This window comes from Anomalospiza imberbis, chromosome 15 (genome assembly GCF_031753505.1).
Source record: "Anomalospiza imberbis isolate Cuckoo-Finch-1a 21T00152 chromosome 15, ASM3175350v1, whole genome shotgun sequence".
NCBI classification, from domain to species: Eukaryota; Metazoa; Chordata; class Aves; order Passeriformes; family Viduidae; genus Anomalospiza; species Anomalospiza imberbis.
In genome coordinates this window covers 17376082-17392811 of record NC_089695.1, presented here as the reverse complement: position 1 = coordinate 17392811, position 16730 = coordinate 17376082, and the positions used below count along the sequence as shown (strand labels likewise).

Sequence of the window (16730 nt, the reverse complement as noted above, 5' to 3'; positions counted from 1 at the left end):
ACTATAAACTCACTCCATGCTCAGCTCCATCCTGGGCAAGGCTGGGCTGCACAGATGGGTTTTGGACAATGCAGGTGGAGACAGGACCCTGCCTGCAATGACACGGCCCCTCTGCTCCCCAGAGCATGAAATCCAAAGTTTCTATTCCTGGCATGGTGTGTGAGCAATTTAACATCCATCTAAGCCACAGCCACTGCAGCCAGGTGAGAAACAGAGCAGTGCCAACAAGCTCCAGGCACAAGGAAAGGCAGGAGTGGCATTTGCTGGTTTCTAGCCTAAAGTTAGCAAAATCCATGGAATTTCCTGTGCCTGTGATTGTTATCCAGGCATTTTGCAACAGGCAAATGCAGCAAATTGAAGTTTGTGCTGCTGTGTCAGTGCACCCCCTCGGTTTTACAGGACAAGTTGGCACCTGGTGTTTTCCTCAGAACAGATTTCACTGCACTGCACAGAGGCTTGGTTTGCTTTAAGGTTTGTAAATACATTCGTGATTATATTTGTGAGAGGCCCATCACCTGAGAGGTCTGGGACATGGCTGCACCCACTGCTCCCCATGACTCAGATCACAGTTTTTATTAAAAAAAAAAAAAAAAAAGGAAGTGAGCCAGGTAAAGGTGCCAGGTTAAAAGAGATGCTGTTCCTTACCTTCAGATGGGGGGTCTGACAGTATTTTTGGATGGCTGCTGGTTCAGCTTCACTCGAAATGTATTTATTGCAAAACACCATCTTTTTAAAGGAGAAAACAAGGAAAAGGAGACAAGCCCAGAAGTGGTGCCACCGCTGAGATGGCAAAATGCACCAGAAGCACCTGAGGACAAAAAAGCTGAACAGACCCTCTGCAGTTGTTTCTTGGAAAGGGATTATTTCCATTTCTGCAAGAGATAACACATCCCAGGAAACACAGCAGCTTTTGCAGCTCCCTGGCAGGGCAGTTTAACATTCAGGGGCCCCAGCAGGGAAAGACAGCACAAATACTGGGAGGCCAAAAGTGTCCCTGCCCCTGGCACTGCACGTGGGGGGCTGAGGGACCAGAACTACACATAAACAACAGTCAAGAGCATTTTCACTCCTGGAAGATGGAAAAAAAAAAAAACAAAGCCAAGCACATCAGCTATAGAGGTTTTGGGGAGAACTCTGTCTTTATACAACAAGGAGGAAAAAAATTCCTGACCAGCTTTTGTTGCCCCTGTGCTCTTCCCTGCATGACACATTGCCAGTGCTTCTGGCCCTTTTCCAGATTATCCAGCTGATCACTGGAAAAGCTGTAATGGCTCTGCAAACAGATTAAACTGATTCCAGAGGAGTACAGTGGAGTAAAAACCTGGAGACACATTTGTTTCCTACTAAACTGGCACCCAGCCCAGGCTGTTTGGCATCCTTAGAGGGGTGAGGACCTGGCACAGGGTGCCCAGAGAAGCTGCCCCATCCCTGGAAGGGTCCAAAGCCAGGATGGACAGGGCTTGGAGCAACCTGGGATAGTGGAAGCTGTTTGGAATGAGATCCTCTTCCAACCCAGTGAAGAATTTTCCCCTAATACCTAATCTAATCTCCTGCCATGTGACAAGACTGGATCTTCCATCAGATTTCAAGCAGGAGAAGCTTTTCCCCACCACTCAAACACTGGGATGCTGTCACAGGGTGTGGTGGCAGTCAACAGCTTTGGGAAAAGGGGTGATGAAGCTTCTTCACGAGGAAGCGCTGCAGAAGCTGTAGCAAAGGTCCCAGAGGTTTGTGTGGGAGGGCTCTGAAGGGGCTGGGGCCCTGGGACACCTTTCCCAAGCAGCCCCCAGAGCCAGGAGATGAGGCTGGGGGTCCCACCGAGCACAGGATGGCCAGGATGAGCTAATGCCAGGTTAGGCAGTGCCCAAAGCAGCCCAGGTGAACGTGCTGCTGGCTAAGCCGGGCTGCCTCAGCTGCGAGCCAGTTCTGCTGCAGGCAAGGCTTGTTCTCTGCTTTTCAGGAGGAAGCTCCTGCAGGCACTCCCATCACCCAGTGCTCCTTCTACTCTGCTGGCACCAACACACCAACTGCAGCCTGTGCACAGAGGTCCCCTGAGGTAAAAGGCATCCTCAGGTAAAAGCTGAGCCATGCTGGGCCAGGAAAGTCTTTTCCATAAGTCAAGGACACCTCTGCAGACATAATGTCACAGGAACTGCCCAGAACTGCCCTCACAGCTGCTCGCAGGTTTTTTCTGGCTCGTCCTGGCCATGACCTGAGCAAGGCACACAACCTGGACAGAATCACAGAATCAAAGGGAAGGGACCCACAAGGACCATCAAAGTCCAGCCCCTGGCCCTGCACAGCCCCAAAATCCCACCCTGGGCATCCCTGGAGCGCTGTGCAAGCCCTCCCGGAGCTCTGGCAGCCTCGGGGCTGTGCCCATTCCCTGGGGAGCCTGGACAGTGCCAGCACCCTCAGGGGGAAGAACCTTTCCCAAAATCCAACTTAAACCTCCCTGGCACAGCTTGATTTATCTCAAGCAACACTGAAATACACAGCAGCAATTCTGCAAGGCTGCGTGTGTAATAGCAGGTGCTGTAACTACACCTATTGTAAAGTACAAGCAGCACCAAACCTGGCCATTTCCACACTTCAGGAATTCAGTCCTGGCCCACAGGAGGGTGCTGCTCCCGGGCACATGGCACATCATTGTCCCCACATGCTGATTTTGGTTATTAATGCCACCACAAACCCTGTCCTGGCTGCACAGAGCAGCTGGGGCAGAGCAAAGTGAAAGTGCCATCAGTCAGTGACAACAAAAAACCCAATAAACGTAATATTTTAATTGTGCTGAAGAAATCCCAGTGATTTTACCAGATTTGACAGAAAATTCTCATGCTAACAAATCTCCATTGACAAAAGGACATGTGAACAGTTAAAAACAACAACGGGTACAGCTCAGACAGGACAGGGCAAGGAGAGAGAGCCACCACCAGGCAGGGGATGGACACAGAACTGAGGGCAGGAAGTGGGACAAAATCAAATTGTCCCTACAAACCTGTGGTTGGTGAGCCCAGCACTGAGGCAGGGGTGGGTGGCAGCACCTCTGTCCCCCACCCTGGGCACTCACTTCACTGTTCAGGAGCTTTGGCTTTATCAAAAGATCATGAAAACTGAGCAGCAGGTCACACGGAACAGCAGCACACACAGCTTCTTCTGTTTACAGTCAATATTCAGAGCCTTGCAGCAAAACACAGGCAGAAGCAGCAGGAGGGTGGAGGCTGGTCCTGCAGTGCCTGACAGGACATCAGCATCCCTGAATCCCAGCTTGGCAGTGTCACTGTGAAACCCAAAATGAGCTCCCCGCGCCCACTCAGTGCCAGCCCCTGTTCTGTCAAGTGGACTGAAAATGGTTTTTGAGTCAGAACGCTCAGAAAAGTGAAACGTTTGGAGGAAAAAACAGAGCCTGGCATTCAGCAGGAGAGTGCTACAGAGATTTCCAGTACGGCTGAGACTGAGAGTTCATTTCCATAATGCTCTGTTGTTGACATTAATGAACGTGCTAATGATCTCTTAATTCTTCATTTAGACTGATAATTGCTGATTGGGACATTTGGGAATAGAGCTGAACTGATTTATACCAGCTTCCAGACTGGCCTGGGGTTCTGAAGGTTGCACCTGGGAGGAACATCCCTGCTCCAGATGATGGATAACCCAAACCCAATGGTTCTGAGGGGCCCTCTTCCCAAATTCACAACTTCGGGGGATGGGGGAAGGCACAGGAAGCTGTGAGCATGGCAGATTTCCCCTTAAAAAACCTGGCACGTGCCCACCACTGTTCATTCAAAACAGCAGAAGGCAGGAGAGCCCTGTCCAGGGCAGGACAGGAATAGCACAAAAGCATAAATGGAGAGATCCAGCTGCTGCATCCATCACACAGCAGCAAAATATAGAAATATATGGGTTCCTTTATAAAACAAATGCTTTAGAGGAAAAACTTTCCAGTCAGTGATCCCAAATTCCTAAAGATAAAATTGGATTGCTTTAAAGGGTCCATAAGCAAAGTCAAGCAAAATGTGCTGCTTGCCAGTAGGCTCAAATCAGATTCATGTCACTGCCAAAAAACTGTCCCAGGCCTAAGAGGAACAGGGCTGAAACCCACTGTTCTAAGAAATTCCAGCCATAATAAGCTTTAATCTCCAGTTAATTCCCAACAACTCCCTATTGCACTGAACTCTCTGGCAAATGGCATTCATTTCAGTTCCCTTTTAGCCAGGGCAGTGTGCATTAGCTGATACTTATTAATTTTAAATAAGAGCATTAAAAGATTTTTTTTGGCTGCTTTTGCTGTTGCATTTTAATAGTTTCTTGTGTTTTGCTGGAAATGGAATTTGGAGGCTGCACAAACAGCACTGAGGCCAAATGCAACATGCTCCAGGTAATGTTCAGCACATCTTTTAGATAGAATCGAATTTAATTACCTGAAAAATAATTTTATACTGTTTTATTGTGCTTTTATGTAAATAAATACCCAGGAGCCACAAATACACATCCCACTAGTTGCAGGAAGTGGGTCCTTTTTGGAGTTAACACGCTTTCCTCCCTTCCTGCCACAGACAGGAATGGATTTGCAAAACCGTGATTCAATAAATAAAGGTTTGGAGTTTGGTTACACAAACCTGTGCATGGTCACAGGTGAAAAAATCTCCACCTGGGCAGCATGGAAAGAACATGGGAGAGAGGGGAAGAGGAAGGAATCACCCAGAGCAGTTTTTATTTGACTTTTATCCCACTGGTGGTTGACCTGCCCTGATCTTCCCCCTCTCCCGTGTCCTGCCCATGCTTCAGAGCAAAGGGGTGAGAACAAGCAGCTGCAGGAAGGCAGGAACATTTTCAATAACAAATAAAACATTTGCAACCACCGCCTGCTGTCCTTTTCCACCAGCACTTTCTGTGCTTCCAGCCTGCTCTGCCCTCTGGCAAAACAGGAGTTAAAAATCAGCTCTATTTCAAAGCTGCAGTGAGGTTTTTGTTCAAAGTCCCAGAGATTCTTTCTGATCATGCGAACAAACTCTGCTGCAAAGGGACTCCCCCAGGCCCTGGCACTGCCACCCCTGCGGGGACAAACCTGCCCACAAGGCAGGTCTGGTTAAAACCTGAAATACAGCCTCAAAATGTGACCCTGCTCACTGCTCTTACACAGCCCAGCCCAGTCCTCCCTGGCAGGGCCAAGTCAGGGGTCACAGCTCCCCAGGCTGCACGGGGGATCCTCAGCCCACAACAAAAATGCTCGTGCAGGAGGCTACGGCAGCAAAAGAAAAATCCAGCAGAATTTGGGATCCATCTCCTTCATAAAGAGGCCTCAGGGCTGAGGCAGAACATCTGTGGGGTTTGAACACAGCAGACTTTTCCCAGTGACACAGAGGCTTCTTTCCTCACCACTGCCAGTCCTAGGACGTGCAATGGGTGGATAGTAGTGAGGGTCTCCTTTTCCAAGCTGTCTTGGAAAAGGGTCTCCTTCTCCCTCACCTCCCCAGCACTTCTATGCTGCTCTGGTGTCCTCAAAAATGCAGTAAATTCAGTTAACACAAAAAGGACTCATCTTCCTGCTGCCTCATCCTTCTTTGAGGCTCCCAGAGTGAAGTGATTCATGGCATTCAGCTTTCACAGAAAGAAGAGAATAGTTACTGGTCCCTGCTCAGAAAAAAAAAAAAAAAAACAAAAACAAACAAACAAACTCAACAAAACAGTTTAAACTCAAAATCTCTTTCTATTTAGTAAACATTCCACAATTCATATTGGATTTTACACCTTTTTTTTTTTACTTCTGACTCATTATTTCTGAATTATTAAGGATGAGAATATTGTCTGTTCACAGCACCTTTCCCTTTTAAAAGCTGTGAAACACCTGAAATTCAGGTTGTGAACTCCTCTGGGAGGAAAGCACCCTCTTTCAGGGATGTGTGCTGTGTATAGCTGGTATTCAGGAAAAGCTGTTCATCTCTCATTGCTGCCTTCACAATTGTATTCTACTGCTGTGAGGAAAGCAGTAAAAAATCCTATCCTTGTATTTTAGCATGAAGAACAGACACTCTTCACTTCCACAGAATTTAAAATCAAATTAAAAAGCTCTATTTATACTGACCTGGTAAAAAAAAAAGTTCAGGAAAGAATTTTCCTGGTTCCTTTTCCAATGGTCTGTGCACTCCCATTGCATAAAGTCCAGGACACAGCAAAGGGTTTATAGCCAATAAATCCTGCATTCATGCACAAAGTCTGTGTGACATGGACACATTTGGGCAGATGCTGGATAATCTATTTGTCCCTTTTCACTTTGGCGCCTGTGATTCTCTGTACCTGGCATAAAAAACTGCCTAGAAGAGACTTTTTTTGGTTAAAATTAAAGAGCTAGATATTGTCCACATCTGATGTTCACAAATCTAAAGAGCTCCTAAATATTAGGAAAACAACAGACTGACCATAGGAATGAATCAGACTTCTAAAGAGTCATCTATGAAAAAGAAATCATTAAAATCAAACTGGAGAGGCAGGATTTCCATGGGCACAGGCAGGTAAAGGCCTGTGGAGAAATAAGATTACCACTTCCTTGTGGCCTGGCTGAATTAGGAGGCAGTGCCAAAACCTCTGGAGGTGAGAGGTGCTTGGTTAGAAGATATCCATTAAGATAATTTCCTGCCTGTTTAGATTTGATTTCTCTATCTGAGGTTCAGGGAGGTTGCAAATTCAAGCACTGCCCAGTAAAGACCAGAGCAAACAGTCCCTGGCAGCCATTCCTTGGCAAACACAAGGGTGTGGTGATGGAAAGCAATGCCAGAATGAGGGATGAGAAATTAGTTGCCTCATTCTTCAGCTGGACAAGATGTCCAGACTACTCCAAAATCCCACCCCATCCTCAAGGACAGGGTAGCAAAAAAGACTTGATCACAACTTAAGAGCGGAACTGAGACACAGAAAGCTCCAGAGAGGAGACATGAGATGAACAACCCTATGCAAACTTAAGATCTGCAGACTGGCCACAGTCAAGTGAAGAACTGCCTTCGTTCAGCACCTCCCATGGCATCACTACCCCTGGCAGGTAAATCCAGAGAGACTGCCCAGTACCAGTGTGCTGGCTCCACCCTGCCCTGCTACCTGAGCACACACAGATCGATTCCATAGACACACAGACACGTTTGCCCAGCCTTTGTTCCAACCTCTCTCTTCCCAAGCTAGTTCTTCGAAGCACCGTGCCCCTGCGTGCCCAGGGCAAAGTCCACGGCCTGGTGCACGCTGTGGAAGAGCAGGTGGTCCTCCCCCTGCTTGAAGAACTCCCCTCGGAGCAGGGAGCTCCTGACGGAAGGGTTGCACTGGGCCAGCAGCACGTGGACATCGATGTCCCCGTAGTCCTTGCAGACCTCCTTGAGCGTGCGGATCCCGGCCGTGTCCAGGAACTGCACGGCGCAGCAGTCGATCACTATGGTGTGAAACCCCAGGGGTTCTGACCCCAAATCCACGGGGATGCTGCTCTGCTTGTCCCCAGACCCCGCCTCCTTCTCCTTGAGCATTCTTTTCTCCGCTTTCTTCTTGGCTGCCTTCACCCACACGGGGTTGACCCCAGTTTGCTTGTAGAGGGTGGATTTGAAGCACTCCTTGTTGATGTAGTAGATGGGGGCCTCAAAGCGGAACACCACAACCCCAGGCTTGGTTTGCAGGTTCTTGTAGGCAGAGAGGGACTCGTAGGTCTCCGACTCGGCCACCCAGCCCAGCAGCGGCGCCTCCGGCCGCTGCGTGCGGAAGATGACGCAGAGCATGGAGAAGCAAACCCCCACCAGGAGCCCGATCTCGGTGCTGATGAGCGCCGTGGCCGCCATGGTGACCCCCCAGATCACCGTGTCCACCCTGCTCAGGTGCCACATTTTGGGCAGGTCCCTGAACTTGCGCAGGGCTCCGCGGAGGTTGACGATGGTTATGACGGCGAGGACGCACTTCTGCAGGGAGTAAAACAGAGGTGCGATCACAAGGAGGACCAGGAGGATCACCAAACTGGTCACCATGCCGGACATCTGGGTCCTACAGCCGGTGGACTCCTTGACCAGGGTCTTGGCGAGAGCTGCACTGGTTGTGAAGCAGTGGAAGAAGGAGGGAATGATGTTGCAGAAGCCAATGGCGTACATCTCCTGGTTGGCCCTCACGGAGTATCCGTGCTTCTTGGCAAACATCTCCGAGAGGGACACGGTGATGGCAAAGCCAATGATGGCAATGGGGATGGCATCCAACGCCACATTGGGAATCAGGGTCCAGACTGGAGGGCGTGGTGGCAGAAACCCGGTGGGGATGTGCCCAGAAATGCTGGAGCCGTAAGTCTCCCTCAGCCTCCCAAAGTGAGATGCCAGAGTGGCTGCCACAACCACAAAGAGCTCCACTGGAACCGGAGCCTTGAGCTTGGATTTGAAGCGCTCGTTAAGCTCTTTGGCTGGGATGAGCACCAGGAAGCACAAGAAGCTGGTGATGAGGTCACAGATGTTGGTCCTGTGGATGCTCCTGAAGATGTTTATCCAGGTGGTGATGAGGGAGCCAACGCCCCCACTCCGAGGAAGGTCCAGGCCCAGCAGGTACTTGACTTGTGAGGTCAGGACAGTGATGGAGGCCCCTGTGACAAACCCACTCAGCAGCGAATCCGAGAGGTACACGGAGACAAAGCCCACTTGGAAGAAACCCATGGCCACCTGGAAGGAACCAACCACACACGACATGTCAGGACACAAATCCCAGAGATTTTGTCAGCTGGGATAAAAACACCCAACATCGCGCACGGCTCTGGAGGATGAGGCGTGGTCTGAGTAGGGAGAAAAGTCTCCAGTATTCAAACCAGGCTTTTTGGGGGTCTTGATCCCCTGAACAAATGTTTATTGTTTGCTCTGCTAATTACCCTGGTGGGGAAAAAGAAAAAAAGAAAATGTAGGGAAAAAAAAAAACAAACCCCACATTTGAAATACTGTCTGCATTTGCCATTTCTCTTTCAGTTCCTCTAAACTCTGTGAACTTTGCAAGGATCTAAAACTTTCCTGCTGGCCTTTGTCTGCCTTGCACTGGAGTTCAAAGCCTGCAATAAAACCACAGCTTGTGGGGTGACAAATGTCCTTTGCACTGCAGAAAGTCTGGTGCCTCTGACTCAGAAAGTCTGTGAGCTACAAACTCCTCTGCTGCAGAGCATAAAGACAGAGATAAGTGGGAACTCCATAAGAATCTCAATTACTGAAGATAAGGCAGGTTTGCAACCTGGAGGGCTGAAATCAGCTCACAGCTCTCAAAAAGTCTCCCTTACAGCCTTGATAATTAATTCAAGGTTGTTCTAAGTGTAAAACATTGATAGTAATTAGCTTACCTAGTTAGTATTAACCGGTGTGAGAAGACTTTCTTTTTATGATTTGATTGTAAAGTTTCTGATACAAAGAATATGTGATTTTGGTTGAAAAAAAAAATTGAGGGTGTTGGCCTGTAGAGAATATGCCTAATATTCAGAGGGACTGAAGATAAACTGATCTGATTTCTTCAGATAAAGAAACTTAATAGTCTTTACAAGTACAAATACAATTAAGTGCAATTCACAACTCCAAAACTGCAGCCATCCCACAGGGATGAAAGATGAAACCCAAAATCCAGTGGTGCCTGGGAGGCCCAGAATATTTCTGAAATAACTCAACAGGACCTTGCAGTACAAAAAGTTACAGGTTGTGCCCAAAACCTCTGTTTAAAGTATCACAAACATGCTTTGTTCCCCTCCTATATATTTTGATGGGCTGTCACCCTGGACAAATGAATGTGAACTCACAAACTCAAATACCACAGCTCTGCAGTACAGCTAAAAATAATCCCATTCTGGTTAATGTATAAGACTCTAAAAACAAGGATACCTGCTTTAATTTAGGCAAGCAGTGAGTTTAGAAAATAAGTAGAGCGAGTTTACGTATTTTCTTCTAGTTATATTCCATATTATATAGAATATATTCTAATACATAATATTCTAATATGCTTCTATATAATATTCTAATATATTAGAATATTAGAAGAAACTATGTAAACTATCTAAAACTAGAAAAGTTTGACAGACATGTACAATAACCCTTACCAACCAATGAACTGAGTTTCACTAGATTACCAGCCAATTACATTCAGACACAGTAGCTTCTAATACCATATAAAAATGAACTCTCCACAATAAAAAATTTAATATTCTGCACAAAACCCCAGATGTCTAATCTCGTTTCTATCTCTAAGACGAGGCCAGCTCTTGTGTCCCACCTACCTATCACTGTGCCCAGTAATGTGTTTCCCACTTCTGTGCATTATTTTGATCAGGTGCAATTCCCTCGTAAAACCAGTTTTGCAAAAGCGTGAAGTGCTTTTTTTCGCAGCGTGTCACCGGCTGTTAAAAAGCCACTTCTTAGGTAACAAACCTTTACAGGCAGGCGAAATCACTGCATTAAAAAAAGAAAAAACAACCCACAAGAGACACAGAGCAGCTGCAGCTGCCCTTACCTGGTACACCCCGGAGATGAAGGTGACGGTGGCGGCCACGGCCATGGCGTAGCAGCCCCGGTCACACAGCGGCTCCGTCCCGTTGCCAGTGCCATTCCCGAGCCCTCCCGGGCCTGGCAGGGTGCTGGGCACAGCTGGCTCCAGCTCGTAGCCAGCTCTCTCCACCTCCCTGTCCACCACCTGCCCCAGCATCAGGCAAACCACGCCGAAGATGCTGACGGAGATGTGGCGGGAGGTGCCGAAGATGCAGTAAATGATGCAGGAGAAAAAGGAGGTGTAAAGGCCATAAATGGGCTCCAGCCCTGCCAGGAGGGAGTAGGCAATGGACTGTGGGACCAGCAGGACCCCCACGATCACACCAGACATTACATCCCCCAGGAGATACTCCCTGAGTTTGTATTTAGGAAGCCACTGTAAGATGGGGAAAAACCCCAAAACACAGTCTTTAATTCTGGCTGGGGTGCAGCTGCAAGTTTCCTTTGCTTGCTTAACCAGCAGAGCCTTCATGTTCCTCTTCTTCTCTTGGGGTTCCAGGAACATTGTGTGATGGAAACTGCACTTGGCATCATCTCCTTCTGGCCCTTCCACCACTGCATGGATATGGTTGGTCTCTGTCATCGCTGCCATGGCCAGGATTCACTGAAAACACGAAGGAAGACCATTAAAACAAAAATGAATGTACAATGGGAGACTTGAACACAGCATTTATGAAAAGCAAGGGCTGAAACTCTCAGTTCAGCTGAGAGAAAGCAATTTCCAAGCAAACTGGGAACCTCGCAGCTTGCTTGGGAATTGAGAAAATGAGATTTTCTCTAGGGAGCCTCCCCACTGTATCCCTATGAGGCAAGGAATGACCTTTCCCAGGAGGGAAGCTGATATCCTGTGGAATACACCTGCTGCTGGCAGGGTTGGGAAAGGGACAGGAATGCAGCAGCACTGCCTTTCTGGGAGACTTCCTTGAGAAAATCTCTGCCTGCAGCCTGTTCCACCTTGCAAAGCCAGACAGAGGGGTTATTGTAGTGCCACAGCCACTCCAGTTCAGCTGCTGAAAATTAACTGCAAGTGGGACATTTCCAACAAAGCACAGCTCAGTCTACATCTCTTGTGGGTTGTTTTTCATTTTTTTGTTTGTTTTTTTTTTCTTAATGCAGTGATTTTGCCTGCCAAATACTGTAAAGGTTTGTTACCTAAGAAGTGGCTTTTTTACAGCCAATGACACGCTGAAAAAAGAAGCACTTCACACTTCTGCAAAACTGGTTTTACAAGAAATTGCACCTGATCAAAATAATGTGCAGAAGTGGAAAACATATTACTGGGCACAGTGATAGGTAGGTGGGACACTTCTGCTGGAACTGGTGCTCTAGACCAAGCTGCCCACAGACAGTAAAACAGGGTCATTATATCAATAATTTAATATTGGGAACATATTGCCTGACTGGGAAAGAGCAAGACCTTGATGAGACAAACCCTAATGAAACTTGAGCGTAACGAGTGACTGCCAGCACTTACAGCTCTCCCACCTGCAGAAAACATCCAGAATTCTCCAGGAAACACCTTAAGCCCCAATAGCTGGTACCACCAGTACAGCGAGGCCATTTCACTGGGGTGAGACCCAGCAAGAGAACCCTGAGAAGTGTCACTGCCAGGCTTCCCTTCCTGGCACTGCAGTCCCAGAGTGGCAATGACAACATGGATTTGATGTGCTGCTCACGTCCCCTCCGTGCAGTGCAAACATCAGCCAGACTACTGTCCATGGAACGTTCACTGCTGAATTAATTGCCCAATTAACTGTCCAATTGTCCTGAATTAATTGCACCAATTAATAAATTGCTACTGGAACTGGCGGTGCTAAGGATGCCGCTTGAGTCTGCCTCAGAACGTGTTCAGTTAATCACCATTTCACAAGTAGCTACAGCATCACAGAACTGTGGAGTCATTCAGGTTGGAAAATCCCTCTGAGATCACCCAGTCCAACCCAGCAGTGCCAAGGCCTCCAATAACCCACGTCCCCAAGTGCCACAACTACAAGCCTTAAATCCTGCAGGGATGGGGACTCCAGCACTTCCAGGGAAGTTGTGCCAGGGCTGGACAGCCCTATTGGTACAGAAATATTTCCTAATTAAAATACTCCGTGCTACCATCCCTGCACTTCTCCCTCTCATATCCCAAAGACAGGGGAGGGAGAAGTGAGAGGAGTGACTTTGTGTGGTGCCTACTGCCTTAGGACAGCCTGAGCAGAAGGAACCCACGAGAACAGAACCAGCTATGGAACTTAATATTTAGAATGGCTTCTTCAGAGACTGCCAGAACCAATTAGAAAGTAATTCCACCCAGCTAACCCAGCCCTGGTGTCCTTATCCCTGGAGCTGCAGACATCTCTAAAGCAAACACATGGCAGATGCTGGCAGAAAATACCAGGGAGGAGTTTCTGTTTCATCTCCTGCTCCAAGCTGGGACTCCCAAAGGTGCTTCCATTCAGCACAGACCAGACAGGGAGCATCTCTTTGGTGGGTGAGCTCCTGCACCCTCCCAAATAACCAAACCTTGCCACTCTTTGCCGGCTGCCCCTGAACCAGTACTGAAAGGAGGGTTTCAAACACAGACCCCAAACCATGGCACCAGCAGGGATGGATTTTCTGTGTGACAGGGGCTGTATTCCTCCCTGCTGTATTATCCCAGGATCGCTGGGGTTGGAAAAGCCCTCCCAGCCCAGAGTCCAAGCTGTGCTCAATGCCCACCCTGTCCCCAGAACAGAGCACTGAGTGCCACATGAAGAATCAGGATCTTTAAACGAAGAACCTGCACTGCAAGAAGGGACGTGCTCAAGATGATACAGTGATCACACCTGGAGGAGACCCCCACCCCTACCTTGCAGGTTTCCAATCTCACCCACCTGTACAGGACTGCAAATTGATGATTTACAGCCCTCACAACTCCCTAAATACACAGTGAGAATCAAGGGAGTATTACAAAGCCTGTGTCAGCTCTACTTTGCAAAAGTACATTTTGGAGCTGTATTTGCTCAAAGAGTTTTATTTGTTTTACCAGCACAGAGTTACAAATCAAAAGGCTTCTCACGCACCCAAAGCTCAGCCAATCAACACTGTAAAAGCTGAGGGGGGGAAAAAAAAAATCAAGTCAGACTACTTTTTATGTGTAGCAATAAGTTTGTTTTCTGAAATTTTAGTAAAGATTTCAGTAGTGAAAGTTCTTTTGATTCCTTCTGTCCCTCCTCCAGGACTTGCAGGCAGCTCACTCAAACCTGGGAATTTTCTTCAGTGTGCCAAGACAAACCCCAGACAGCTCAGTTTGGTGCTGCTGTAAAACATCGGCATGGGAGGGGGTGCCTGGGTTTCAGTCATGTCCAGACAGTAGGGAAATGTTCTAAGTAAAAACCTTTTTGGCTCCTGGACTCTGAGCACATACTGGCTCTTTGTGCTGACTTGCATGACAGCTTTCTCTCCATGCCATGAGAAGGACCTTTCAGCACACAGTCCCTGCCCCTTGCCATGTCAGGGCAGTAGGAAATGACACAATTGCCAACACTCATTTCACCCTTTTCTGCCTCATAGTGCTGCCCTGTATTAATTTTGTAACCGTTAGCCCAGGCTTGTCTAATAAAACTAGAATTTATTCTTACACATTAAAAAAAAAAAAAGAAAAAAAAAAAAGAGAAAACATCTTTGGTTCATGGTTTGGACACTGAAGGACATTCTGTACATTTAACTTGAAAAAGGTGCTGCTGTGGTTTTTATTCTGAAAGCTGCTATTTACACACAACCTAGAATTCACTTTTATCACTCCTTTTGGCCTTTCAGGGGGTGTCTCGTTGCCACAAACTTCGCTTAAGATTAAAAAAAAAAAACTACAAGAGAGAACTGAGGAAATTTCCAGTATCAGTTATCAACTGACTGCCATGGAATTAAGATACGGGGTGGGGGAAGGAGGGGGGCTGCAGTTTCTAAAAATCATCAGACCTCCCGATTATTTCTGGAGGTCCCTTCTTTCTGATCCCATGATGTGGCAGCATCTGCCTGGCTTCTGTTTTTGGGGGAGCACTACCTGCAGCCCAGGGCTGGCTTGGACTTCATTTGTCTGTGGCACATCAGAGTCACCTTGAGAGTAAGAGAAAAATAGATTGTGAAGCTCACTCACCCGCTGAAACAACTACTACATGGTGAAACTTCAGATGTCAGCATTTCAGAGTAGAAACTGAAGAAAAAGTATTCTTTCTACAACACCCATCTCAGTTTTCCTTATTTTTCTATGTTTAAATTATCACTATATGTGATCACCCTCCACCCTCGTGTACCCCTTGCTAGGCAGGAGAATTTACATGCACTAAAAACTAAAATCCATAATCTAAAAAGAGATGAACAGTTCCTGGAGAATTGTAAAAGAGAAACAGGTGAATCAGAAGTCCAAGTTCCACATAAACTGAACCAGACCTGGGCCCTTAGAAAACGTCTCCCCTAAAAATATAACAGGAAAGCATATCACAGCATTTTGACAACTAAATCTTTGACCTTTCTCTTGTTGGACAACGACCTTTTTCAAATAAAGTCTTTGCTGTTGTGGAGCAACAAGGAAATTCAATATTACCACGATAACACCCAGATAAGCACTGGAACAACACTGCCTGCACCTTGGAATTTGACAGAATCCTTCATATCCTCCAGCAAAACAGTCAAGCCACAAACATTTATTTCCACAAAGGACTGAAAATAGCATGAATAATAAAACCACGTTTAAGGAACACATGTGGAAACTGAGCTGCTTCATTTCTGGCACAGGAACCAGCAGCCATCCACTCATGTGGGAAAACCTGCAAAGCGGACAATAAAACCTCGCTTTTGTGAAATACGGGATCTGCTCCTACTCCAAATACGGGATCTCCTCACTTCTCCCGGGCAGCAGCAGTCTCCTGCATTTATGGGGAAGGTCCCATGGAATCGGCTCCCTGCTGGCAGCCAGATATTCCAGGGAAGCTGTGAAGTTGTGTCACCTCCCAAGGGCAGCGGAGCGTGTTGGCTGCCCTGCCCCGAGCAGATCCCTCCAGCAGCCTGCATCCCACCCGGATTTCTCAGGGAGAGTTTGCCAAGGCTTTCAGCAAGTTACTCCTGTGTTAGGGCCCTTCTTCCACCCTTTCTGTTAGCAGGGGAAGGTGGAACGCTGAGCAGCTGCGTTGGGCACTGAGGATGGGCTGAGGAAGAGCTGCACAAAGGGATTTCCTCCGGCAGCAGCTGCCAGCTCAGCCCAGGGCATCCCACACTGCCCGGGCTGCATCCACAGGGCTGGGAGAGACCCACCGGTCCCAGTGGAAACCCACCGGGACTGCGCTGGATAATGCAACTGCGTTGGCTGTTGCGTTTTAATTAGCAAAATTTAATAAAATTAATAAAAGCCTGCAAGAAGGAGCCCACGCGCCGTGTACCCACTGAAACTGCGGGGTCTGCTGAGCGCTTTGGAAGCCAAGCCAACACTTCGGGTCCGGGCAGAGCGGAAGGGAAGTGAGAGCAACAACTCAGCTTTTAACGCCACATTCACTTTCAGCCCCGGGGTCCCACTGCCTTCCTACCCAACTTCCTCATGGCTTCGCTGTGGATTTTCCTCTCCTCCTGCTCGTTCCGGGGCTGCGAGCAGCAGCCCAGCAGGGTCCGAGCCGGACCCCGCCGTTCCCCCGCGCCCTGCCCGCCCCTTTCCCTCGGTACTCACCGCCCGCGGCTCCCCGGGGACCAGGGGCGGCTGGGACCGACGGACAGAGAGTTACAGACACAGTTACAGACACAGTTACAGACACAGTTACAGACGGACGGACGGACGGACAGCCCGCCCCGCTGCGGGCAGGGAGGGCCGGGCAGAGCCGCGCCCCTTCCACCGGCCTGGGGCGCTTCCGAAGGGATTCCACGTGTGCGGAGTTCGGGGAAAGGCTGCTCCTGGTCCTGTGCTTTGCACTCAGCCGTTTTAAATTGAAAGTATACGGTTGATAATGTCAGGTGAAGCGATTATGTGAGGCGAAATGAGATTAAACTTTGTGCAGGTGGGGAGCAGTGGCTCTCTCTGGCCCCTTTTTGCTCCGGGATACCGCTGGGATTCGTTAAACAGCTGGGAAGGGTGAAGGATCCTTGGCAATGTGGGTATCAAAAATCCCAGGTTTCTGTTAAGGTGTCTGGGCTAGAGGTTCGAGGTCGGAGGGGCCATGCCCAGCCCTGTCTGCCTTCCCTTTCCCGGTCACACAGAAAAGCAGACAC

The 16730-nt window shown here is 48.3% G+C and overlaps 1 protein-coding gene and 1 long non-coding RNA gene across 2 annotated transcripts; one reads left to right on the top strand and one right to left on the bottom strand.

Annotated features, from left to right (window-relative positions):
• Nucleotides 1–5690: 5690 nt before the first annotated feature.
• On the bottom strand, nucleotides 5691–16289 carry SLC26A2 (solute carrier family 26 member 2). The gene is made up of 3 exons (XM_068206201.1): nucleotides 16195–16289; nucleotides 10480–11118; nucleotides 5691–8666 (listed from the first exon to the last, which is right to left on the bottom strand). The coding sequence occupies exons 2-3, from the start codon at nucleotides 11104–11106 to the stop codon at nucleotides 7170–7172; spliced, it is 2124 nt and encodes a 707-aa protein (XP_068062302.1). The 5' UTR covers nucleotides 11107–11118; nucleotides 16195–16289; the 3' UTR covers nucleotides 5691–7169.
• On the top strand, nucleotides 8558–9096 carry LOC137483258 (uncharacterized). Its single transcript, XR_011004412.1, has 2 exons — nucleotides 8558–8693; nucleotides 8964–9096. It is a non-coding gene; the product is annotated as an uncharacterized lncRNA (long non-coding RNA).
• Nucleotides 16290–16730: the final 441 nt, after the last annotated feature.

Bases quoted from the DNA above. Each gene is read 5' to 3' on its own strand.
- SLC26A2 (XM_068206201.1), bottom strand. From the start codon at position 11,106: ATGGCAGCGATGACAGAGACCAACCATATCCATGCAGTGGTGGAAGGG. The intron at 8,667-10,479 runs GTAAGGGCAGCT...GGTTCCTTCCAG, and splicing joins TCATCTCCGGGGTGTACCAG to GTGGCCATGGGTTTCTTCCA.